Source organism: Emydura macquarii, unplaced genomic scaffold (assembly GCF_026122565.2).
Source record: "Emydura macquarii macquarii isolate MOO-44397 ecotype Brisbane River unplaced genomic scaffold, CSIRO-AGI_Emac_v2 contig_1551, whole genome shotgun sequence".
NCBI lineage: Eukaryota > Metazoa > Chordata > Testudines > Chelidae > Emydura > Emydura macquarii.
In genome coordinates this window covers 17,636,220-17,661,676 of record NW_027131688.1, presented here as the reverse complement: position 1 = coordinate 17,661,676, position 25,457 = coordinate 17,636,220, and the positions used below count along the sequence as shown (strand labels likewise).

The window sequence follows — 25,457 nt, the reverse complement described above, 5'->3', positions numbered from 1 at the left end:
CTGGTTTTCTAGCCTTTACAGTACACTTAAGTCATGTTTTCAGGCTTTCATTTACAATCATGAGGGCTCCAAGCTTTCATTTAAAAAAATGTAAGCTGAAATTCTCATGTAATCACATGACAATTCCTAGAGCTAGGACTTAAAAACACCAGATATCACAAAACTCGCAATGAAATCATGGAAGTTGGTAACACTGTAATGATCACATGAAAAAAACCACATTAATAAAAACAAACCAACAGCATCCTACACAATGGAGAGGATGAGAGATCCCCTTGCGTTCACTTCAATAAGCTTTCAAATCACTTAAGACATGGCACACTTATAGTCTTGGTAAAAGAACTTAAGACCTCTGGACTTATTTTTTAATTACATTTATTCCCAAGAAACTAAAAGTTTGGTCCAAAATAAAAACTTTTCACAACAAAAATCTGTTTTGAGCCAAAAGATATTTGCCATTGAAAAAAAGTTTTGTTGGAACACTTTCGACTAGCTCTACTCCTTTGATAGTTTGTTCATGCCCTTCCTTCCACCCAGCAATCTCCCTTCAGTCAGCTTTCTTCACTGTTCAATGCTGATGTTACCTTTGTTGTACTGGCTAGCCCTGTTCATTTCATTCGTTTGCCTTCCAAAACAGATTGTCTTTGGTGCTTTGCATTCATGTCTTCTTACAATCTCTCCACAAATAATTCCATCAGTTGAGATTTACTCTTTAAAATAGTCCAGCTGACTAGCCATTATCGGCTCATATTTTTCCAGATGTTTTGTGATCTCATCCTTTCTTAAGGTCTCTAGACTCTTGCCTACCGCCAAAGCCAGATTTATTGGCCTACAATTTCCTGGTTCCTCCCTACTCCCAGGGCAGGATAAGAAAGACAGAAATTGAGAGCTATAGCACCAACCCATTGCCCTTTGTGTTGAAAAAGTGACCAGCATGCAAAGCCAAAGATGGGCATTGCTTACCAAAGGTCTTCCCCCCCCCAAAAAAACCTCAATAGCAACACATTTCCCTATAAGCTACAAACTTTCAGCTATATATTTTGTTATTCTCTTTAAAACAATGGAAACAGTAACTCCTTTCCCTCCATTATGAATCCCCCACTCCATTTCTTGTTCAGCCCCTATCTTGTTCCTTTCCTTTCTTCCTCTGAAGTATCTTTACAGCTGGCATCTCCAGATGTCTTAAGATCTTTTGTATCAGGCGCTACTCCTTTGAAATACCATGAAAGCCAGTGGATCCTTGAACTAATCTGAATCTTGAAAGCTCTGGCTGCAAAGGTAGGTAGAAAAGCTCAGAGCTACACTGCAGGAAGAGACATAAACCCCCCAAAAGTTGAAGGGCCAAGTAGGGAGCAAGCTCGTAACTGAAGAGAAAAGCAGTAAGAGTTGCAGGGCAGCAGTAACAGCCTATATCCCTGCGATCGCCAAACAAGCCAATTGGTGGAAACATGATCATGTGACCCTGGTTCAACTGATACCAACAGATGAACTGTTAAAAATATTGACTGGCTTTCAGGGTAACAACTCTGAAGTATTTTAGGCCATGTTACTTGGCTTCAGCCAAATGGAGCGTGCGTCAATGCAATGGTTTAACTATGCATATCCTGCAGTCACCTTGTGCCGTGATTACACCAAACCTTCCAAGATAATCAGGGTGGCACCAGATCAATGCCTGGTGTGGAGATCTCTAAAGAACACTGGTTATTCAGCAGGGAGTAATGCTCCCTCCATGTCGGAGCAAAAATAAGTCCCTCACGTGTCACTGGGAGGCATAGTGCTGCTGGAAGTACTGTTTTTCAGATGAGACAAGAAGTCATTTGTCATTAAAGATCTTCCAGCAGTATTTTTCTGTTGGTCAGCCAGATATACAATTTGGGTAATTACATTCTAACTGCCTAAAATCCTCCTTCAGTTTCAGCTGGATAAGGTGTTCTACACTTGCTGGCTTAACTGCTTTGCAGTGTTTGCGTTCACTGTTCAAAAATACCAACACATTGATACATATTGGTGGACAAAATCCCTGTGTATATTTGTAATTGCTTCGGGATTCCCATGATGATTCTTATCTCCGTGTTTAGCCTAGACAAAATGCTCATCTCTGTATGCTACATATAAAAGAGACAGTCCCTTCCCTGAAGGGTTTACAATCTAAACGAGAAACACAAATGACAGGACACACTGGAAAAGGCAGATATAAGGATGGAGAGTTGATACTGGGAGGACCCACTGCTGTGAAAAGATGAATGGAGATAGGGAAAGGAAATCAACAGGATTCTGAGGTTGGCACTTACTTTGGTCTAAAAGAAATTCCACACAAAAGGGAACCCATCCAAACCTCTGGGCGCCATTGACATACATTTGGAAATACAGTAACATTGAGTTCCAACATCTAAAACCATTAAAGGCAGATGATGGTCTCCTCGTACCCACATATCATCTCTGGTCATGCGACTTGTACAGCTTAATTCCCCCATTATCCCTTCCCACAAAACAAAATCTCAATGTCTCGCCCGTCTACCAATGTAACATCATGTACTCTATGTGCACACACATACAAACCCCTAAGCACGACAAGTCTAAATTTCTCTGCTCCAAGTTTTCCACATATGCATTAAGCAATTCTGCAAAGTGAGATCAGGTTTTCTAACAATTGTTTTCATGTGCATAGCTGATGAGCAAGCACTTGTTCCATCCTGATTACGGTTACAGAGCTATGCACTGCCAGCTGACAAAAAAAAGAAAAAAAAAAAGTTCATTCATGAATTCTTATACATCTGACTGGCTGAGGTTAGAAGTGTCATGGAGATACCTCTCCACAAATAAACATCTGCACTACTGGAAGTGGTACTTCCTTTAAGTGACTGACTCATGGGGTTCCCAGGAACTAACAGACATGCCCAGAAAGAGATTCTCATTTCTCCATTTATATTTTTGACTTTGAAATAAACAAACAAAAAAGAAACACAAGCTAAAGAAAGGAAGCTACCCCAGAAAGTCATGCTATTTCCATTTCTACCAGGCCAAAACCACCTGCTCTAGATAATAATGGCTTAGACAGCACCTGCCATCCAGAAGGGCTCCAAAGCACTTTGCAAGCTGATTTACACATACACAAATCACTGCAACCACTGAAACGCAGCTACCGCTGGGGTGAAATGTAGCAACTGTTTAACTGCACACAGCCATGCTGTTCAACTGTTCAGGACAGGAACTGAAAAGATACCTTATCCAACTGAAACTGTGGAGGGAGTTTAAGGTAGGCAGAACATAATTATCCAAACTGGCATTTGGCCAGTCGCTGGGGTTAACACTCCTTACGCTTGTGAAAAGAACCATGGGACCTTTCAAGATGGCAAGCAGTCAGGATCTGTTTTACTTGCTACCAAAAAGACAAAATGTATATGTTTACTGTATCTGTAATCTTCCCTTTGTAGTCCCTCCTTACAGTAATTACTGTTTATGTCTTCTTTCACAAGATCACAGTACCAGACATTAGTTTTGGAAACATCCTGTGGCTGGAGCATTTAGCCTTGCAGAATGAGCAAATTAATCTGGTGTTTTTCAAGTGAAGATCTGTAACAAGCATTGTAGATGTGAAGTCACTTAAAAAACAAACAAAAAACTCCACACTCATGGACCAGCCTCTCTCTCTCTCCATGCAAGTTTCAAGACCAATCTCAACATTGCTGCCAATGAACCCAGAAAATAGTCAAGCTAGCACATGTGGCCTCCTGGCAAACAGAGAAGGGAATATTGCATTGGTTTCTGAAATCTCTCATCTGCTGGTTGTGAAGCAACATTAACAGTTGTGTTTCACCATTGAAGTGGAAGGAAATAGATGCCACAGTATGCATCAGGAGAGGACGGGAAAGAGGGTAAAGGCTGTGGGGGAACCAGGATAAAGAGATGGGGTTTACTTAGATGCAAAACACCAAGATGAATATGCAAACTGAGCACCAAATTTGAATCTCAAATACACAGCATGCACTACTATTTACCCTACCAAAAAAAAAAAAAAAAAAAAAAAAAAGGTTACAACACATGTGCTCAGTTGGTGATTTTATAACATTAGTGACAGATTATAATCTCTGATGCCTGGCGGGCAATAGAGTGTCTCCAAAGGAATCTAAAAATCAATTCAGGAATTTGGAACTAAGACATCCCCAAGCTATATTGCAAAGTATGAAGAACCAGTACTTAATTTGTGTTCATCTTATCTTTTTTACCATAGGAAGCACAGAAATTTCAATTTAAGGGTCATTGTCAACTTGAAATCTAGTCAGACTTTTTTTATTATTAATTATTATTATTATTATTATTAAAGGACGTAAAAATAATTTTGGATGCTACCTGCCCTTGAATCTCCCCTGAACAATGTTTGTGGATTAACAACCATGCTTTCTTATTTTAAAAAATGTTTCTCTTCCCCCCCGCCCCCATTGTGAGAAAGACCCACACAAACAGAGGAAAACGGACTACAATAAAACCATATAGACAAAGTGCTGCCAATCGCGTGCACACACAAAAAACACATTTACCTCCAACTCCTTTCAGTTATAGTCATGTTAGCTATTAGCTGTAACTAAGTAAAAACAAATATCCAGACAGAACAGAGAGTTAAATACACACTATCCCTTTAATTGCAAGAAGGTATAAGATCCTAAACTGGAAAATGAAATGTAAGCAATTTTCCCTTCCCTTGTTTTACCCAACCAAAATGTGTGTCAAACATATTTACTGCACCAGGTAATTTAAATTTCTTCAGAACTATCTAGTGACATGAATTAAGATGTTATACATTTCTCTAAGGTCTAGCAAGGAGACATTTATGTGCATAAATATTGTTGGAAACAAATCAGAATGAAAAACTGAATAAAAAGTTATAGTGCTGTCAAATGGCCCTGTCAAATTCTCCTGACAAGCTATCAGACAATAGCAGAAAACTAAAAGATACATCAGACTATACAAAAAATAATTTTTATTTTAATAACATGGATTTTATCAATTTTATTCTTGTAGAAAAAGTCCTCAGCCTTTAACAAGGTTATAAGGAATGCTATCTTCCTCCCCCAAAAATTATTCTGTACCTTTGCACCGTCAGATTACATTATTTTGTTGTTGCAAACTGTCCAAAAAAATCCTGAGTTTGCAGAAGTAGAGCTTCCACATTACTGAAGCATACAAACTCTGTTGTTGTCTACAACAAATGATGAGATTAGGGAAAGCACCTAATGTTGTTCTCTCCTTTCCAGGAAGCAGTAGTACAGTACAAAGAAATAAATAAGCCAAACACCTGATAACATAACAACATTGTTCCTAAGGAAAAAAGCGTACTGTAAAATTTCACTTACTCTTAGCAAGACATTGAGGGAGTAAAGGGAATGTCTAGTAATGCAACAGGATAGAGGGACGTGCAATTATAGTGTCAGTTATATTTCAGCTCTCTGCCCCACCTCCCATACAGAAGGATTTGCCCAGAGTTTTATTTTACCAGTATTAAAATAGATATACATGGAGTGTGCAAAACTAATGCTACTGCTCATGTCTTGGGACTTCCGTACGAGTGGCAGGGCTTTAAAAAGAACCCAGAGTGCATTCACTAGTAAACTACTGTGGGATCACAGCACAGCTGATAATCATTGTATCCCTTACTGTCCAAATGAAGATTCACTTTGAGACAATTATATTTTCTGGTGACACATACACACAGACAGAACAGCTACAGATACGTTATCTACATTTAAAATGATACTGTAGAGACAAAATAAATTGTCCCACCTTTGCTATAGTCCAACTCTGAACTCTCTACTTTAAGTAGCCTGTTTTTTCCTATTAGCATAATTTTCAAACCAAATGGTGAAGATACAGAGTTTACTGAGAAAAACATACTGCGCACATTTCACAGAGTACTTCATAGCTCATGGAAAGTCATGAGTCTTCCTTTTGTATATTTACCATTAGGAAGGATCAGGTTTAAAGAGAGAAAAATAAGAAAGGGCTATTTAAAGGTACGTTATTGAAGGTGAGACCAAGCCAATCTGTCGACTGACCCAAACAGACAGCATTCCTTTAAATGGGAAGGAAAAGGCACTTACCTCGTTTGTGAAGCCATCCTTCCTTCACTATTGCTACTTCATTCATAATGGCAGGAATGTCTCTCGAAAAAAGAGTTTATGCCAAAAGATCACCCCGCTGTTATTTCTGGATTCCAGCAGAAGGGGCCACAGAAAGGGCTTTTTTCCTCTCTCTTTCAGCTACTTCTAAAAAGATTTAAAAAAAAAAAAAAAAATCATTTTGCAGCATTTCATATGTGTGGAGTAATGACTACAACAGAGGGTAGCTTTTATATTGTTTTGATTACAAAGTCTAAATGAGGAATTTGTTCTTCAGAAATATTTTTATTTGGGGGAGGAATGGGAATGACAAAGTGTATGTTTGAGGAAGTTCTATCTACTCACTGAACAGCATGGAGGCAGCAGCAATGTCAGTACAAACCCTATACATTAGAAACAGACTGCAAAACTTAATCCAGGTCTCTTCCATGTCCCCACCAACAAAAACTACTCCCCAACAGTTATTTTTCTGAGATTTTATCCAGTCTAGTTTTAATATCCCCAGCACTGAGGCTTCCACCACTTCCTTTGGGAGACTTCTACAGCCTAATGCGTTTCAATGTCAGGAAGATTTTCCTAATATTCCACTTCAGTTTTCCTATTAATTTCATCCCATTACTCCCAGTCCTATCCCCTTGACCTCTCTAAGGAATTCAACTCGCCTCTTAAATGAGCATGCAGTACCTTGGGTAAGATTATTTAACTTTCTCTCTGCATAAATCAGCCCCTCCAGCCCCTTGATCTTATTGCTTGAGGCCTCTGCTTATGCAGCCTCAAACTGTATTCCTTGATCTCCCTTGCTATTGTAATTCTCGGTTTTCTCTCCACTATCACCAGTAGGTCTGTTTTCCAGGTTTCTCTCACCCACGGAAAATCATTTCTTCACGAGAGGTACTAGCTTGTATTATCTTCCAATTTTCTGCCCATGTTATCAATTTCTTTAGGTTTCTTTTTTTTTTTTTTTTATAATTTCTCAGTCCTCAGAAGTATCTGCAACTTGAATTCAATATCACAGGGGAACATCATTAAAAATGTAATTTTAGCCCAAATTCCAGATAATGGCAAAGATATTAAACCTAAAGCACCCCTGCTAGACACCTCCCTCTGCCACTCAACTCAAATGCACAGGCTTATCACTGCCTCACTCCTGTTCTGGAGAGACCACATCTTTATGCATATTCAGTCCATGACACTTTTACTTGGATGGGCAACAAACATACCAGTCATTATGATAATGGCCAATTAGGAACTGGACTACGGTCAACTAATTTCATGTATCCACTGTGGGGATCACAGATAGTAACAACTTCTGGTCATTAGAAACCTGGGCTAGGTTTGAATCTCTGATAGAGATGAGAGACTCCATATATCATTGCCAGTGCTCAGAGCTAGACAGAGCTTCTGTCTAATGAAGTTAAACCTGAGTTATATCAATTGCTGTATACACAAAATGTTCAACTTTGAGTGGGATGACTTGTGTGAGAAAGAAAGTCAGGTCCCTATTTTTATTTCTATGAACTTTCACCTGTTATCACACTTTTCTTTACAAGTTACACCCTGTATTTCTCAAATAAATAAAAAACCAATCAATCGTTGTTTTTCCAAGTTAGCAATTTGCCATTTCTCACTTCTTATAATTATCAGCTCTAAGAAGCCAGCCTGAGGTTTGCCATGGGGAGAAAAAAAATACAAAAATCTGATACAGCAACATAAATATGTAGGAATTTCTTAACTTCACAGACAAGTATAGGAGAACTATATGTTACAAAATGGAGATAACTTCTTGGTGAAATTTATTTTAGGACAAGCTTCTTTTGACATGTAGTTAAGGTAAGACTGGACATACATGATAGGCTGTTATTCCCACATACCTACCGACGATTATGCCTAGGCACCAATGAGAGAACAAACCTCATTTAAAGCCTTCTCTCCAATACTGAGCAATCTGTACAGTGTTGAATAAAAACCTTATAATTATCACAGCTGAAGTCTGAAAATGGAATTGCTGTGTGAAAATTAACACACATTACTTATTGGTAGAACACTATGCTACTACGGGTTAGGGTACTGTACATCAGACCCCCATGTGCTGAATTTAAAACAATGGAAATAAGCAGTCAATCCCTTTTCAACAGTCACTTGGTGAAAGAGAAAGTTAAAAGCAAAATAACTAATTAGTAGGAAAGATAATCCCCCGATTAAAAGAAATCAAAAACAATGACAAAAAAGTTTCTAAAGTCTAAGGCTAGATTACTCAACATCCACCTGGATTCATAGATTTACATACTTGTATACCACCATTTAATTTATTATGAGCTTGACTGTCAGCTCACAATTCGCCCAGGATAAGTAGCAGCATCTTAGTCCACTATCCCTGAAAAGAGCCCAGGAGGGAGATCATGATTTGGAAGTCATTCTGTCTTCTGTTCCTGGAAGGGAGTGGCAGTATGGACTTAGTACAACATACCCTCCTCAATATGCTGGTGTAACTATACTTCCAGGCACATCCTTGCCCCCTCCCAGTCTCTTTCGGGAGAGGGTGAGATAACACTGGCTTTGCTCTCTGCTGGAGCCAGAGGAGGGGAGCACTGATCTCCCATCCCCTTGGCTGCAGAAAGGGGCCTGCACCGGTCTTGTAGCCCCACGGCAACATGCTCCGCCTGGGTCCTTTGGCAGTGGCTCCTTTCTGCAGCCAGCGGGAGGGGAGTGGCAGGCTATTTTGAAAGACCCCGCAGGTCATTTTTGGGCCACGGGTTGGGAACCACTGTTAGTGAGAGCAAACTCATTTCAAATATCTTTAATTCACATTAAGGAACAGCGGGATGTCTTACCACTGTCCCAAGAGCACACAGTGCAATCAGACATAAAGCTGTATCTAGCATAACCTCGCTATATCTGGTGCAGTTTTAATTGCACATCCAAATTATATCTAGTGTAATTCACCAGAGAAAGAGGTGGTTTTTGAAAGGCACAATGGCAGCAAAACGTTCTCTTCACACAGGAAGAGGAAGTCAGCCCTGCTGGGTGGGTCCATGCTTTCCTGGATATGGACAAATGGAAGGTGGGGTTTGCCTTTTGCACAAGCTGAAAAAATGGATGATCATGAGGCTCATTAAGTAACTCTAAAAATGGTTCCCAGTGAATAGAAATCATCTGAGGTGACTATGGCTTGCTTGTCTAGCCTGTGTCTGCATGTGATTGAGTGATAGCAAGAGCTGGAGATGAACAATTCTTTCTTTCTCTGATTTTTTTTAAAGATTTGTTCTGACGCCTTATTCAATATCAAAATGCCACCTGTACACATCATTCAGACAGATTAAAATACAAAAACTGAATAAATAAATAATATCTTATGTCTCACTGCAGGTTATTCTGTTAATGCAGGGAATCGTTGATAAATATATGCATAAAAGTTGTGAACATTCAGTAAGCTATTAATTTTAAAAAGATACACCACCTCCCTGTGTACTAGCCTAGTGAAAGCTGTCTTAAGGGACCACCTAAATTAATCTTCAAGTAGAAGATAGAGCTATACTCAATATATTTGGGGCAGCCTTTTAAGACAGGAAGTTGCCTAATCAGGGTGCTCTCTTTTACATGTGCCCCATCTTTAGTGGAACTGAGTGCCCTACAAAATTAAGAGATGCACCTGTTCCCCTCTTAAAGTGAGTGCTCTCCTGCTCAGGAAGAGGTTTTATTTTGTCTTCACTTCCTGAGCAATTTGTGGAGCCAGGTCACGCTCAGGGGAAACATGCTTGGATCTTGGTAAGAGTGTGTGGGGGACACACCACCACTTTACAGTCAGAACTACAGCCTAAGGGAAGTACCAGACTCCGTAGGCAGTGCCCTATCCTCAGTTAAAGCACTTAAAAGGTAAAGTATTAAATTAGACTTTCATTTTAACAATATCCCTTGTTCCCTTTCCCTGTGGCTGGAGAAGGTTTTAGAAGGAAAAAACCCATTTGATAGTCTCTTAGGTGGTATCAAAACAATTATTATTTTGGGTAAAAGAGAAGAAATTAGTTCAGATGAGCTGGAGCTGTTGCTGCTGTTGTTAAACTTTGAAACGGTTTTCCTTTATCTTTATTAAAAGGACTTTTAATAGCGTGTTTGCCATGTGCTAAGCAAGCTGAGATCTCTATATACCAAATTCTGCACCTCATTTAACACTTTTTAATGTCGGACAGCGACTAGGCTGTATTAACACCTTTGGCCCATTTATTCCATCTAAATAAATACAACAGTGGCAGGTAGATCCAAGCAGTAAACAGACCCTCCAGCCTCATCCTTTTACCTCCGCCTTGACTTGTGTGTTGGAGCCCCACAAATCTCACCATCATTTCTGTACAGAAGAACCACTAAGTCCATTGCGTTCATGGAGCTCTACGCCCATTGCAGGCCTGCGGAGGTAGAATCTGAGCCAGAGTCATCAAATTCTAATTACTAATTTTTTTTGCTTTATTGAAAAACGAACAACCAGCTCTATATCTAAAGCTTAATTTTGAAAATCCTGATGTGGGCCATGTGTGGTTACTGATATTCCCCATTAGTCTAGAAGACGTTCCACTTAAACCACCATGTCAAAACAGGTATTTTGTCATTATACATGCAGCTTACAATAAGGCTTGGAAAGGCTTTTCCAGATATTGCAAGCTACAGTAAAATCGCAAGTTCAGAGCAAAAGAAAACTATAAAACACATCCCCTTTTCTGTGACTCCATAAACTTAATCTAGACTTCTAAACTGCAGTTTGCAATGCTTACTGCTCTCATGTCTTTAATAATCAAAGAACCAACAGACAGGGTGATAACTCTGTTCAAGGTGCGGGCTGGAGGGGAGGAGGGCTATACAAGGTTAGCTCTCCCTAGCTCTGGTTCTGGTTGTAGTGTGGACACATTGTAAGTAGGGCAACTGAGGGCGATAGCAGAAGGGTACAGCTTCTCCTGAACCCTACACTTTTATTATGCCCCTCAAGTGAGAAACAAGCCAATTTATGGTTTATAAAATTATATGTACAAGTTTTAAATTATATGAGCATATACTGTCGGGAGACTGTACAGTGGAATCAGAGGGAACACATTTGTAAACAAAGTTTTGCTCCATACTTTGTAAGGATAAAGCAAGTGATAAATCCATTTAATTATCAACGAAAGTACTTCTAGCAAATTTTATTAGCTTGCAAGTGAAAACTGACACTGTAGGTACTATATGGAAATTGTTCCAATTTATTATATTTGCTTTACAATTGATCACTTCTTTTAATACACTGACTACATACTTTCAAGAATTTTGTGTACGATATTTGCGAAACAATGAAAGCACACCTATTCAAAAAGTGAAAGATAGTGGCAAAGTCTTCAAATCCATAAATACTACTGTGTTCATGGTAAATATTCTGGCTGTCAGTAGGAAAATAATAGCTATATAAGATAATCTAGTAGCCCCACAACACATTTTTCACTTGTAAACAAATATTATAGTAATACTTAATCCAGCAACTCTTCTTAAAAATTGCATTTTTAACATGTATATTTCTGCTATGATGTAAAGAAACAAAACCAAATTAGGCATTTGCTTCTTCCATATTGGGGAGGGGAAATAAACACAGTTAACACTTCACCTAAGCAAAACACATTAATAAGACTGCATCCACACCAGTACCAATGGCACCATATCAAACCTTCTAATGCATCTCCACACTAGCTTTGATAAACAAGTCCAAAATACACAGGTCAGACTGAGGAAACAGGCACACTCACACAGTGTTTTTCAGTGAAGCTGAAGTGAGGTGAAAGTGCTAGAAGTCTGCAAGGAACAAGTCAGTCGCTACGAAGTTGGGGGGGGGGGGAGGAGAACCCACTTGATTCTATTTCTTACATTTTTACCCTAAATCGTGTCATAACTTTTGGGGAGACTGAGAAACCTGTTTATGAGCAGCCACCAGACTCAAAAGCAGCGCAATACACACTGCCACACACAAGGAGCCCGACAAGAGCGGTTCCAACGCACAGCCCAGCTCCTACCAAGGCACACTGGGGGGCGAAGGGCGGGGAGGGGGGTCCAGGAAGGAGACCCCAGGCGCTTCAGCTACAAACACTTTCAGTTGCGGATCTCCAGAGCGGCCGGCAGCTTCCTGTGAGCAAAGCCCCCCCCGGCCCAACCCGCCCCGCACCCAGACGGAGACGAGAAAGGGAGTAAGTTGGACTGGGGGAGGGGGGGCAGCCCCGAGCCCCCTCGGCCCCTGCCCGGCTGGGAGCAGCAGCAGCAGGCAGCGCGCTAACCCTCAGCCGAGGCCCGCTCTGCGCGCGGGGGGAGGCCCCGGCCCCAGCCAGCCCCGAACGGAGCCGCACACACCAGCCCCCAGCCCCGGCGTGCGCCCCGCGCAATGCGCCAGGCGGAGGGGGGCCGGCCCCGGCTGGCCGGGCGGGCGGAGCAGGCCCCGGCGCTTCCTCCCGCCGCCCGGGGAGAGGGGGGACACTTACATGCCTGGAGCGGAGCAGCCCCGGGAGAGGCGGCGGCGGTGGGAAAGGGGGGCGGATTCTCCTCCGGGTCCGGCGCTAGGGCCTAACTGGGCTAGCGCAGCCTCCTCCTCACCATCCCCGGCTGCTGCGCCGAGCCCGCCGCGGTGCTGCTGCTGCTGCCGCCGCTGCTGCTCCTCCGCCCCCTCTCGCGGGGAGTCAGCCCATGGAGCGCGGCGGCCGGACCCCCGCCTGCGCTGCGCTGCGCTGCCCGCCCGGCGCCGAGCGGGGCTCGCCGGGCTACCGCCGCCGCTCACGAGACGGGCAGCCCCCGGGAGCAGAGGGGGCGGCCGGGCCCCGAGCTGCTGCAGCTGCCGCCCCAGCCACCCCCCACCCGCCGCGCTTGAGGCTGGGCTCCTGCCGCCGACGCTGCTCCCGGCTCCGCCAGCCTGTGCCCGCCCGGCCCTTCCCTCCCCTCCTCTGCTTGCTTCTCGGCTCGCACACACACGCTGGGGGAGCCGCTGTCTGGCCTCGCCGATGCCTGCGGGGTCCTACCGCCCGCGGAATCAGCCCTTCCCTCTGCAGAGCCAGCCCGCCTGGGCTGGGAGCGGGCGGGGGTGAGGGGGATTCCGCAGCTCCAGAAGCGCTTGTCCCGGACCCCTGACCAGATGTCCCAGTTTTATAGGGACAGTCCCAATAGTCGGGTCTTATATAGGCACCTATTACCCCCCCTACCCTGATTTTTCACACTTGCTGGCTGGGATCTGGTCACCACTCTCTCTCTCTCTTTGCGATTGCACACGAAAGGTGTTTTGTTCTGCAGGCTGCAGAAGGAATGGGGAACTCCGCTGGCTTCCTATACCCGCAGATTTCCTTATCATGGTAACTGCTTTCCACTCAGGTTGGTGTTTACTAAAAGGAGATCTGTTCAGCAGCACGCGCGCACTGATGGGACCAGAGTCCAGCCTGATTCGCTCCTGTCACAGCTCTATCCCTCTTTCCCCCAGGAACTGCTAGGCAAACACAACAGAAGAGGGAACCTGACCAGACTTAGACTGTAAGCATCTGGAGACTTTTTTTTATCATCTTTGTACAGTGCCTAGCACAATGGGGGCCCTAGCGCAGCAAAGGCATTACCATTATACAAATAACAACAACAACAAAAGTGGTGTTGCCAACTCCCCCAGTTTTTTTGTGTTTTCAGTAAAGCCTCAGCTCTTGAATTCATTTGGTAAAGTGAAAATCTCAGATTTCATTTTTTAAAAAGCAAGTTTTATGATGCTGGAGAAAAGGTTAAAAATGTGATACAAGTGTATCCTGAAAACACACAAAAAAACCCAAGTAGACTAAAAAAACCATACACAATTAAGGATTTTTTTACAATTGGATGAATTTAAAGCCAATCTCATGATTTTGGATGGGGCATGTCTCATGATTTTTTATGCTTGGGATTGGCAACACAGCCACCCACATATAGACAACAACAATTAGAGATATGGGCAGTTGTGAGTTACAATCAGGGAGATAGACTACACATAAGAGACCTAAAAGGTATCATGACTAAGGAAAGAAATAAATACATACATTTAAAATAGCCTAAATGAAACAGAGTAACAGCAGTAATCCCCAAATGGTGTAAGGAGGATTGTCATATTCTCATTTTCCTCCTGCGTACACTTCACCAAAGAGCAGCCATTCATTAAGGTGATTGCTTGTTTCACCTTACAACACAGGATTTTTTTCATACGTAGGCTTCAGTCAAGCAAATATATACACACACATGAGGACTCCATTGAAATCAAGGGAGCTCCATGCACGCACAGTGGTGGTATGTAGATCAGATTGCAGATTTGGAGACTCAGCTACTTCCAAGAACTATTTACTCCACTGAAGTGTGTCGTGGAAAAATAGCTTTTCCCATTCCATTAAAATTAACCTTTTAAGCTGTAAGAGCACGTTACTGAGTTGCTAGAATGAAATGAGTGAGGAGATATTGCCAAGTAGACTGATTCAAATTCTCACTTGATTCATGGTAAAATGTGTACTTTGCACTTATCTGAGGATCTCAAAGCACTTTACAAAAGTGGGTAGTATGGTATGGCTCAAATTGACCAAAACAGAGATACAGGTAGAGATTAAGCCCTGATGCTGCGAATATTTATATAAGAACTGCCTGTTAGACCAATTGTCCACCTAGCTCAGTATCCTGTCTCCAACAGTAGCCAGTACCAGAACTTCAGGAAGAGTGGACAAAACAGAGCAATCAGAGTGATCCTCCCCTGTCTTCCCTTCCCAGCTTGTAGTCAGAGGTTTAGGGTCACCCTGAGCATAGAGTTGTAGTATCCCTGACCATCTTGGTTAATACCCATTGATGGACCTTTCCTCCATGAAGTTACCTAGTTTTTTTTTAACCCACTTACAATATCCCATGGCAATAAGTTCCACAGGTTGACTGTGCGTCGTGTGAAAAAGTACTTCCTCTTGCGTGTATTAAACTTGCTGACTCTTAGTTTCATTGGGTGACTTCTGGTTTTTGTATTGCAAAAAAGGGTAAATAACACTTCTCTATTCACTTTTTCCACACCATTCATGATTTTATAGATTTCTAAAATACCCTCTCCCCCATAGTCATCTTTTTTCTAAGATGAACACCTCTAATCTTTTTAGTCTCTCCTCAAATGCAAGCCGTTCCATACCCTTCATCATCTTTGTTGCCTTTCTCTGAACCTTTTCCAGTTCCATTGTATCCTTTTAGATATGGGGCAACAAGAACTGGATACAGTATTCAACATATGGGTGCACCATGGATTTATACAGTGACATTATGATATTTTCTGTCTTATTTTCTATCCCTTTCCTATTAGTTCCTAATATTCTGTTAGCATTTTTGCCTGCTGCTGCACATTGAGCTGAAGTTTTCAAAGAACTATCCACAGTGACTCCAAGATCATATTCTGCGTAGCTTGCATGACTCCCATCAACTGCTGCCAAATCACCAGGTAAATGTAGACCAGGGCCCAGTGTCACAGCAAAATACAAGATGGAACAGATTGTTTAGCCATAAGTAGGTAGCACATATTTTAAAGGACCATTCAAGGTAGCCTTTTAACATGCCTGCAGTCATAGGACAAAAAGAGAGGGTTAGGTGGTTATAGGTTGTTGTAATAAGTCATAAATCTGTGTCTCTGTTCAGTCCATGATTTTTGGTGTCTATCAGAGTAATGAGTTTAAGCCCCCAGGCATGTTTTTTGAAAATGTTATGCAGGTTTGCTTTGAGGATGAGGACTACAAGGTTAGATATAGAGTGAACAGAGTGTTTATTTTTCCTTTTCTACCACAACTACCAGCTACAATCAAATATCTATAACTCTGTCCAACTGATGCAAAAGCATTACTGATATTACATTGCACATGACTGATTTCTGATACATGCTTGAATATTTCAGCATAAACTTTAAAATCTGCTACATCAGATGGGTAAGCCAGCTGGTTTTGTAAGAAACTGTAGTACGTGCTGTACCACCTCATCTAGGGGCAGATCCAGCACCCACTGAAGTCACTGGAAACTTTTCCATTGACATCAATGTGCACTGGATGTAACCTAATATAGTTGCCTTCTCCAGGATGTAAGTGCACTGAAAGGGAAGAAGCAGTGGTAAATCGTGCTGTTTCACTTCTGATCTCGGGTTTATGAGTGCACTTATGCTTGCCACTAATATCAAGCATGTATTTAACTGCAGATTAAAATGAGTTTGAATACCAGAAGTATCTCCAAAACTTACCTTGGTGGATTAAAAGGAAGTTAAAGGTCAAAATGTGGCGCCTGTAGCATATTAAATAATTTTCATACAGGTCTAACAGATGAACCTAGAGGAAACTTAGTCTAATGGATTAATTTCTTTTCTAGGGCCCCAATCCTGTAATCAGACCAGCTCACAAGGGCCCCTGTATCAGTGCAGTGCGCTCAATGCCTGCAATGGACCTCTGCAGGCACAGGGGTCTGGCTAAGAGATCTGATTGCAGGATATGGTCCTAGGTGTCTTGCCCTTTTTGCCAAATCTTGTTCTGATTGGTAAGATTCCCAATCACTTTGGAGAACAAGTTCTGTAGTGTTCCCCCACTAACGAAGCAGCAGGTTAAGAAATAAGATCACACAAGCAAACATAAATATCAGCCCTGAGAGAGGAAAAGAAACCTCATTTTGTTTGGTAAAAAGGAAGTATTTTTAAAAAACAACAGATCATTTAGATTTACTAGCTGCCTATTTACAATGATATTCGAGATGGATTAAAACTGCAAGAGTTCTCATCTGAACTTCCCCAAAGGTTTGGAGGTGCTTAGATCTGAGGCTTAGATTTAGATGTATGAAATCTGAAAGTATTGTAGATAAAATACCTAAGTGGTGTGGGAAGTGGCTGCTTTGCCATAACAGTTGGGACATGTATTAAGGAGTGAAGAAAAACATGACATTTTTTTTCTCTGAGAACAATGAAATCATTGGGGAATTTGTACAAATGCATATGTCACAGGTTTTATAATGCCATTATCACCAATGACATTACAGTCTATAAACCCTATTTTTCAGGAAAGTCCCTAGATTTCCCTAAACACTTCCTCAAATTTCACATCTGTTTACTCTGGTTTATGAAATACTAGGAGACAAGGTGCACAAACTGTTCCCCTGGTATTATATTACCAAAAAAATACTGAATATATAGGTTAATGGCAAAGAATGGATGGATGACCAGAATATAAATCAATTGAGTAGTATGAGACTGGCCCTTCTATCCTAATCCATTGGTAAAAAACTACAGAGATAAAATACAATTATATGACAATTTTTAAACAGTTTACTTTAAAATATTTAATGATGTAGCTTCAGAGAGAATGTTTATATTCAATGACAGGAAAGAAAAATCAGAGAGCAAGCTGAAGCATCAGAATTAGATTAACCCCTCACATAACAGGTGCTAATCCACCGGTGTTATATGCCAGTGATGAATTTGTTCCTCTGTCTTTAAAAGATATATTACACTGAACTAAAGAAATGAGATGAAGGGTGAAATCTTGACCCCATTGAAGTCAATGGGAGTTTTACCATTGATTTCAGTGGAGCAAGGACTTCAGCCTAGGTAGTTGTACCTTTTAAATAAAGATTAATTTGGATTAGCACAAAAATCAAACTTGATAGAAAAACCATATCTAAAGGACACAACTTCAAGGTGCAAAACCTAGAAACCAACAACTGTGGTTCTAAATTGTAAAAGTTCAGTGTTTGAAGGATGGTAAAAAATAGAGATTTGTGGAATAGCCCTACAATAGTTGGCTAATTGGGAAGATTTTTTATACATATATAGTCACATGGATCATTAAAACTCCTGACTGTAAGAAATTCACATTGTAAAAAATGAAATGTATTATTAATTATTATTTGATTTGCACTTCTATAGCGACTTTGATCCAAGGATATGAAAGTGCTGTTTAAACTATTATTTTTAAAAGATGGTAGATCTGGACTACATGTTTACTAAAGCATTTGTTGGAAGTACTTCCCAATGGCTTTGAAGCACTCTACATGGACTTATAGGAGACCCATGTATGGTTTCTAGTCCGTTTCCTGCTCCCCAAGATGACAGAGCCTGAGAAGATTGAGGAGGCAGTATACTTTCGTCAGCTGGAGAAGGGAGAGGAAGGCATACAGCTTCTCTGTCTGTTAGGGCTGGGTTCTGAGCAGCCTGGGGTGAGTTGCTCAGTATCTGGGCTGGAGAGTTAAAGATCAAACTGGGGCCAGGCCAGGTCAAAACTGCAAAATCAGAGGCCATTACCAAACTGAAATCATGAGGCAAGAAGTGGGATTGAGTCAGGGTCTTGCACAAGGGTCAGCAGCCATCCTATGCCAAGATCAGGATCAGGAGCCTGGGTGAGATCAAGAGCCGTCAGTCTGGGATGCAGGCAAATCACAGTGAAGAGCAGCAAGTGGGGTCTGAGACAGAAGCATACTAGAGGTCTACGTTGCTTAGAAAAGCCCCAGCTATGCCTTCCTGGTTTATATGGAGACTGCCAGTCAATCAGGGAACCACAAAAGGCTTCATTCAGCCCCCTTCGGATGGAACTTCCTGCTGGGCTTAGCCTCTCAGTACTTTCCGGTGGCAGTTTTCCCCATGCTCCTGGTGGTGATGAGGAAGTGATGCCTGCCTCAGTTCTAGATCTCTGGGTTCTTACATAACCCCTCCTCCCCCTTCAGGCTTCTCCTTTCTAGGATGCAACTAGGCCAGGCTTGTCTGGAGGAGTTTTGTGAAACTCTCTCACCAGGTTGGGGGCATGGGCAGGGGAGGCAGATCCCCACACTCTCTCTGTGGTCCATATCCTTCCCAGTCTACCAGGTAGTACAGGCATCCTCAGGTGCCTTTGGAATCTAGAATGTCATGCACCTTGTGTTCTTCATGGTTCTGCTCTTCAACTGGTGGAGGTGGAGGAGTGGTTTGGCCAGGGAAGGGGTTCTCAGCATAGGCTTTTAGGAGGTACACATGGAATCCAGGGTGTATCGTGAGGGATCAGGTAAGCTCTTATTTGAAAGCAACTGCGTTGACTCGCTGGCATATCCAGAAAAGTCCCAGAACAGGTGGTCCAGTTTGTGGGAGAGTTTACTGGATGGAAGATCATAGACTATTAGGGTGGAAGGGACTTCAGGAAGTCATTTAGTCCAACCTCTTGCTCAAAGCAGGACCAACCCCAACTAAATCATCCCAGCCGGGGGTTTGTCAAGCCAAGTCTGAAAAACATCTAAGGATGGAGATTCCACCACTCCCTAGGTAACCCATTCCAGTCTTCACCACCCTCCTAGTGAAAAACTTTTTTCTAATATCCAACCTAGACCGCCCCCACTGCAACTGGAAACCATTCCTTGTTCTGTCATCTGCTACGACTGAGAACAGCCTAGCTCCATTCTCTTTGGAGCGCCCCCCTTCCAGATAGTTGAAGGCTGCTATCAAATCCCCCCATTCTTCTGTTCTGTAGACTAAATAAGCCCAGTTCCCTCAGCCTCTCCTCAGAAGTCCTGTGCCCCAGCCCCCTAATCATTTTTGTTGACCTCTGCTGGAGCCTCTTCAATTTGTCCATATTCTTTCTTTCAGCGGGGGCCCAAAACACAATACTCCAGATGTGGCCTCATCGGTGCCAAATAGAGGGGAATAATCACTTCCCTCAATCTGCTGGCAATGCTCCTACTAATGCAGTCCAATATGCCATTAGCCATCTTGGCAACAAGGGCACACTGTTGACTCATATCTAGCTTCTTGTCCACTGTAACCCCAGGTCCTTTTCTGCAGAGCTGCTGCCTAGCCAGTCGGTCCCCAGTCTGTAGCAGTGCATGGGATTCTTCCATCCTAAGTGCAGGACTCTGCACTTGTCCTTGTTGAACCTCATCAGATTTCAGGTGGCCCAGTTGTCCAATTTGTCTAGGTCATTGTGTATTCTAGCCCTACTATCCAGCATATTTATCACACTCCCCAGCTTAGTGTCATCTGCAAATTTGCGAAGGGTGCAATCCACCCCATCCTCCAGATCATTAATGAAGATGTTGAACAAAACTGGCCCCAGCACTGACCCCTGGGGCACTCCGCTTGATACTGGCTGCCAACTAGACATTGAGCCGTTGATCACTACCCATTGAGCACAATGATATAGACAGTTTCTATCCACGTTCTAGTCTATTCATCCAACCCATACTTCTTTAACTTGCTGACAAGAATTCTGTGTGAGACCATATCAAAAGCTTTGCTAAAGTCAATGTATTTCACGTCCACCATTTTCCCCACATCCACAGAGTCAGTTATCTCATCATCAAAGATGCTTTGAAGTGAGCCAGAATTTCTGGTCTACGAGAAGGCCAGGGCCCCCTGGCACCGCTGATCAGCATATTACTTGTAAGCTCTCTTTACATTCCCTAGGTGTGTATGATGAATTTGTTGGCCCCAGTCAGCGGCAGCTGGATTTGGCTATGCTGTTGATAGTGCTGGTGGAATAGGGAGTGCAACCCATAATTTGCAAAGAAGAAGCTCTGTCCTATCTAGACATGGTCCAAATTGTAGGAAAATGAGGTAAGTGGTAAGACGTTGTACCAGTTATCTTGGTGATAGTGAAGAAACTGAGGTACTGTTTCACAGCCTGGTTCACCTTCTCAGTCCATCCATCTGTTTGAGGGTGGTAAGCGGTGGAGGTAGAAACAGAGAAGTCCAATAGTTGCAAATTTCATGCCAGAAGCACGGGGTGAATTGGGGGCCTTGGTCTGAGACAATGTGGTCTGGGAGCATGTGAAGACAAATAATACATCTTATCAGCAGTTGGCTGGTAACCTTGGCAGAGGGTAGGCAGCTGCAGGGGATGGTGTGGGCCATTTTCATCAGACAGTCCACAACTGTAAAGATGACTGTGACCATCAGAATCGGGGAGTTCCACAATGTAGTCTAATATAATTGATGTCCAAGGCTTTGGGGGTGTTTCTAGGAGTATCAAAGTACTAAGGGGCTTGATTGAGGTGTCTTGGTGTGGGCACAGAGCTCACATAAATCTACACATTCTTCAGCTTTGGCCCTCATGTGGGGCCATTAGAAAAAGCAGGAGGCTGTGGGGAAATCTTATGATGACTGAAGTGTCATGCCAGTGAGTTGTCATGACAAAGACATAGCACCTCGAGGTGGAGGCCCTAGAAGGGCATGCACGCGCCTACAGAAATACGTTACTTCTTCATTTTTGGAGCAGTACATCCAAGTCCCTGAGTGCTCAAGAAGTGGTTCCTGAGCAAGGGGGTCCTCCTTCGAGGTGGCTTGAATAAGGGAGATCAGATCTCAGCGAACTGCCACATTGAGGAAATTCCTGGGTTTGAGGAAGTACGGTAGCTCCTGTTAAACTCTCCTTTTTGCGATAAGATATTGGCCTTCCCATTTCTTGACTCAGGTTGGTAGGTTATGATGAACTCGAAACAAAAGAAAAACAGGGTCCACCTTAGCTCCTTTGGTTTAACACTCAGGCCTTGCAGAGATCCTTGAGGTTCTTATTGTCCGTGAAGACCTGTACAGGGTGCCAAGCCCCCTCAAGGTAGGGGCGCCTCTCCTTGAATGCAGTTTTAATTGTGAGGAGCTTCTCATCTAATATTTTGTAATTTCTTTCCACTGGGGTGAGCTTGCAGAAGTAAAATGCACTGGGGTGGAAAACTTGCTGGGGTCTGAACTTCTGTGAGAGTACCGCACAAGGGCCATGTTAGCTACATCAGCCTCCACTAGGGATGGGCAGGTTGTGTCAGAATGCACCAAGATGGGGCTATCGTGAAAGCAGAGTTGAGCTGTGTGGAGGTATGCCGGGTTTTGGGAGACCAAGTGAACCGGATGGTCTTATGCAGGAGGGAAATCGGGGGAGCAATTTTTCCTGAGAAGTCAGTGATAAGCCACTGATAAAAATGGGCAAAGCCCATAAAGTGTTATAATTCATGGGGCTCCAGGGAGCTTCCCAGCCACGGATTGCTGCTGTCCTTTGAGGATCCATCTGAATATCTTCTGTGGAGAGATTGAGCCTAAAAATTCCAGTTTATCTTACAACCTGTGCTTCTGCAGCTTTTCTAGAACAGATCAGACATGACAACAGCGTTGTTCTTGGTTCTCTGAAAATACCAGGATATTGTTGAGATAAATGATGACATATTGATCCGATATGTCCCTGAACACATGATTTGCAAAGTATGGGAAAGTTGAGAGGGCATTGTTAAGCCATGGGTATTCAAAGTGCCCGTACTGGGTATGGAAGGTAGTTTTCCACTCATCTCTGGCTCTTATGTGCACTAAATTGTAAGTTGCTTCAAGGTCTAGCTTTACAAAGATCCTTCCTGCCCATTCACCCACAATCTATCACTTCTGGAATTAAAAGCAGAATATACTAGTTGTGAATTGTGACTTGATTTAGGACTCAATAGTCCAACCAAATGTGCAGCAATCCATCTTTCTTCCATACAAAAAGGATTGATGCCCCAAGAGGCACGGTAGATCTGCAGATGAAGCCTTTCTCGAGGTTTTCTTAGATATAGGTGTGCAGTGCTTCCAGTTCTGATTCAAACATGGTGTATGTTTGTCCGTCAGGGGCCTTTGCCCTGGGCTGCAAATCTCTGGAACTATCATAGTTCTGGTGAGGGGACGGGATGTCCGCATTTTTTTTTTCCTCAAAAACATCAGTGTTCTGGTATTTCTTGAGGAAATATGGTTCTGGGCTCAAGGCACTTTCTTTCGGGCTGGCCCTCACTGCCCTGGATGTCTCCTGGGGTAGTATCTTTGCTTCCAGGAGAACAGAGATTGGCTCATAAGGGTGTTGCAGACCGACTTTTTGGCAATAATTGGAAGAAAAGTTGACGTTCTTTCTCCTCCAGTAAATAAGTGGATAGGAAATGGACCTGCTCCTTCCATCATCTGTCAAGGGATTAGCTGAAGGGGGCAGCCTGGGGATGGTCTGAGGAATCTTTTAGAGCTGGGTCGTGGGCACCTGTGGCTGAAGATCAATCTGGTACCATGCTAGGTCAAAACTGCAAAGTCAGAGTTTGTTACCAAATTGAGAGCAGGAGGCAAGATTTGGAGTCAGGCTGGGCCAGTGTCTTTCACCAGGATCAGCAATAGTCCTAAGCCAAAGAGAGTAAACCAAGATCAGAGTAAGGAGCAGGGCCAAGGTCGAGAGTCTGGGATGCAGGCAAGTTGCAGCGAGGGTCAGGGGTAGAAACATACAAGAAGTCTGCGTTGCTCAGACAACTCCTGAGAAATGGTTTCCTGGTTTATATGCAGAGTGCCAGCCAACTGGGGAATCAGAGGGTATGTCTACACAGCCAAGAAAAACCCGTGGCTGGCCTGTGCCAGCCGACTCCAGCTCACGGAACTCAGGCTGTGGGGCTGTTTCATTGCTGTGTAGACTTCCAGGCTTGAACTAGAGCCTGTGTTTAGGATCCTGCAGGATGTGAGGGTCCCAGAGCCAGGAAGTATATGCAGCAATGTAATAGCTCCACAGTCTGAGCCCTGCAAGCTCAAGTTGGCTGGCACAGGCCAGCCGCAGGTTTTTGTTTGCCATGTAGACATACCATAGAGGCCTGTTGCTTATGCCCCTTCGGGCAGAACTTCCTCTCAGTTCTTCTCAGGATTAGCCCTGCATCGGTCACTGGTGGCAATGAGGCAGCTGCCCCTGTCTCAAACCCTCAGTTTCCAAGTTCTAGGCCTAGAGGTTCTTACAGTGGCTGATTGAGTGGTGTTGACAAGCTCCACAGAAAGAACCTTTTATTCCTCTTCATCTGGAAGGATGGTGGCTGTGACACAGGCCTACAAACATGCTACAGGGAATACAGTAACTGAATCGGTTAGATATTGAACACACTAAAGTATCAAACACATCAGTTCTGTTCCTTAGACCCACCAAAATTATTAATCATCATCACAGTAGCAGCAGAAGTCCTGTCAGGATAAGGGCCCTGCCAATAGGCACTAAACAAATACACAGGAAGTTCTTGCTCTGAACACACAGGAATCTTTCTTCTTAAGAGATTACAGTTTGCTTTGAAAAGCTCCTTTTCCTCCCTTTGTAATTACAATCTCTGCTGTGTCCTCATTTTAGGAGACTTGTTTGAGAATGCTAAAATTGCAATGATGTTTTGGTAGGTAGATCTAAAACTAGTTAATGACAAAAAAAAGGAAAAACCTATGATGCTTTAGCATTAATATTACATACACACACAAAAAATCTGGATATAGAAATATTAAGGTTCTTGTGGTAGACTTAATTCACTCACATTGCTACTTGCTTTTAACCTGTAAATATACAGACAAATTAATGTAACTCTGCTAGTAGAGACTCTAGTTGTACATTTCCATTTGGTTCCTGCTCCTAGGCCTTGGTATTGAACAAAAGGTCTATTGGGTTATAGATTTGAAGGTCAGAAGTGATCATTATGATCATCATTCTATTTTGTCCTCCTGCATAACATAGGCCATAGGATTTCAACCTAGTGATTCCCTTATCTGCATTCCTACACTTATGCCTCACCAAGATGAATGGGGTCTGGGAGAAGAGATTACACCTCTCTAGTGAATAAGGCAGGGATAAGCTCATGTCTTTGGTGTTCTCTTCCTTCAATTCCCTCAAGACCCACTTCTGCAGTGATGCCTATGAGAAAACAGCCAAATTAACAATGGCCATTTGAGTGACAGCGTGGAATAAATGGCTCCTGCTTAATTCATAATAAAAAACTACAAATGCATATCTATATATATGAAAATAGTATACGTTTGAATGCATCCCTCTTTCTTACACTTTGGATATGTCTGCATTGCGGAGTGAAGTTGATTTATTTTAAATCAACTTTCACATGCCGAATTTTAGAAGACAGAGGAGCATGATCACACCATACTCATTGTGTCGGGGGATTGTGTCCCCACTAGCTGTGCTTGGGTAGACAATCAAAGCAGAGCACCATGGGTAGCTATCCCATGGTGCAACTAGCCGCAGAGGCTTTTGGGAAGGTTGTTGTCCTCCCATGATGCAACATACTCCCTCCCCCCCCTTGTCCCAGTCCAAACAAACAGACGATTGCCTTTTTGCTCCATTTTTTCAAACCCTTCACTCTCTGCCATGCACACATCATTTCCTGAGAGGAATGGAGCCCGCTCAGCTCTGCACTATTATTGTGAGCATCACAAACACCTCAAAACATATTCTGCAGTATTTTCAGGGGCGAGACAGGAGCCGCAGTACTGAAAATTGTGATGTTACAGAGGCCACCTTGCTACAAGCCATAGAACAAAACAATTCCCATTTGCTGCAGGCTGTCACACACCATCTGCAGTGGGTGGAGTGCCACTTCTGGTCC

General features: G+C 42.9%; 1 protein-coding gene across 5 annotated transcripts in view; it reads right to left on the bottom strand.

Annotated features, from left to right (window-relative positions):
* The window catches only part of AKT1 (AKT serine/threonine kinase 1), a 106,470-nt gene extending 93,154 nt beyond the window's left edge, over positions 1-13,316 (bottom strand). For 4 of the 5 annotated variants that reach the window (XR_010921152.1, XM_067554959.1, XM_067554962.1 and 1 more), the window contains exons 1-2: positions 12,596-13,316; positions 6,096-6,260 (exon numbers count right to left, since the gene is read on the bottom strand). Coding sequence is in view for 4 of the 5 variants with exons in the window: in XM_067554959.1 (XP_067411060.1) it covers positions 6,096-6,141 (46 nt within the window). In the remaining variant the exon portion in view is untranslated. The remainder of the gene's footprint in view (positions 1-6,095; positions 6,261-12,595) is intronic. The other variant, XM_067554960.1, reaches the window with a different exon arrangement.
* Between the last annotated feature and the right edge of the window lie 12,141 nt (positions 13,317-25,457).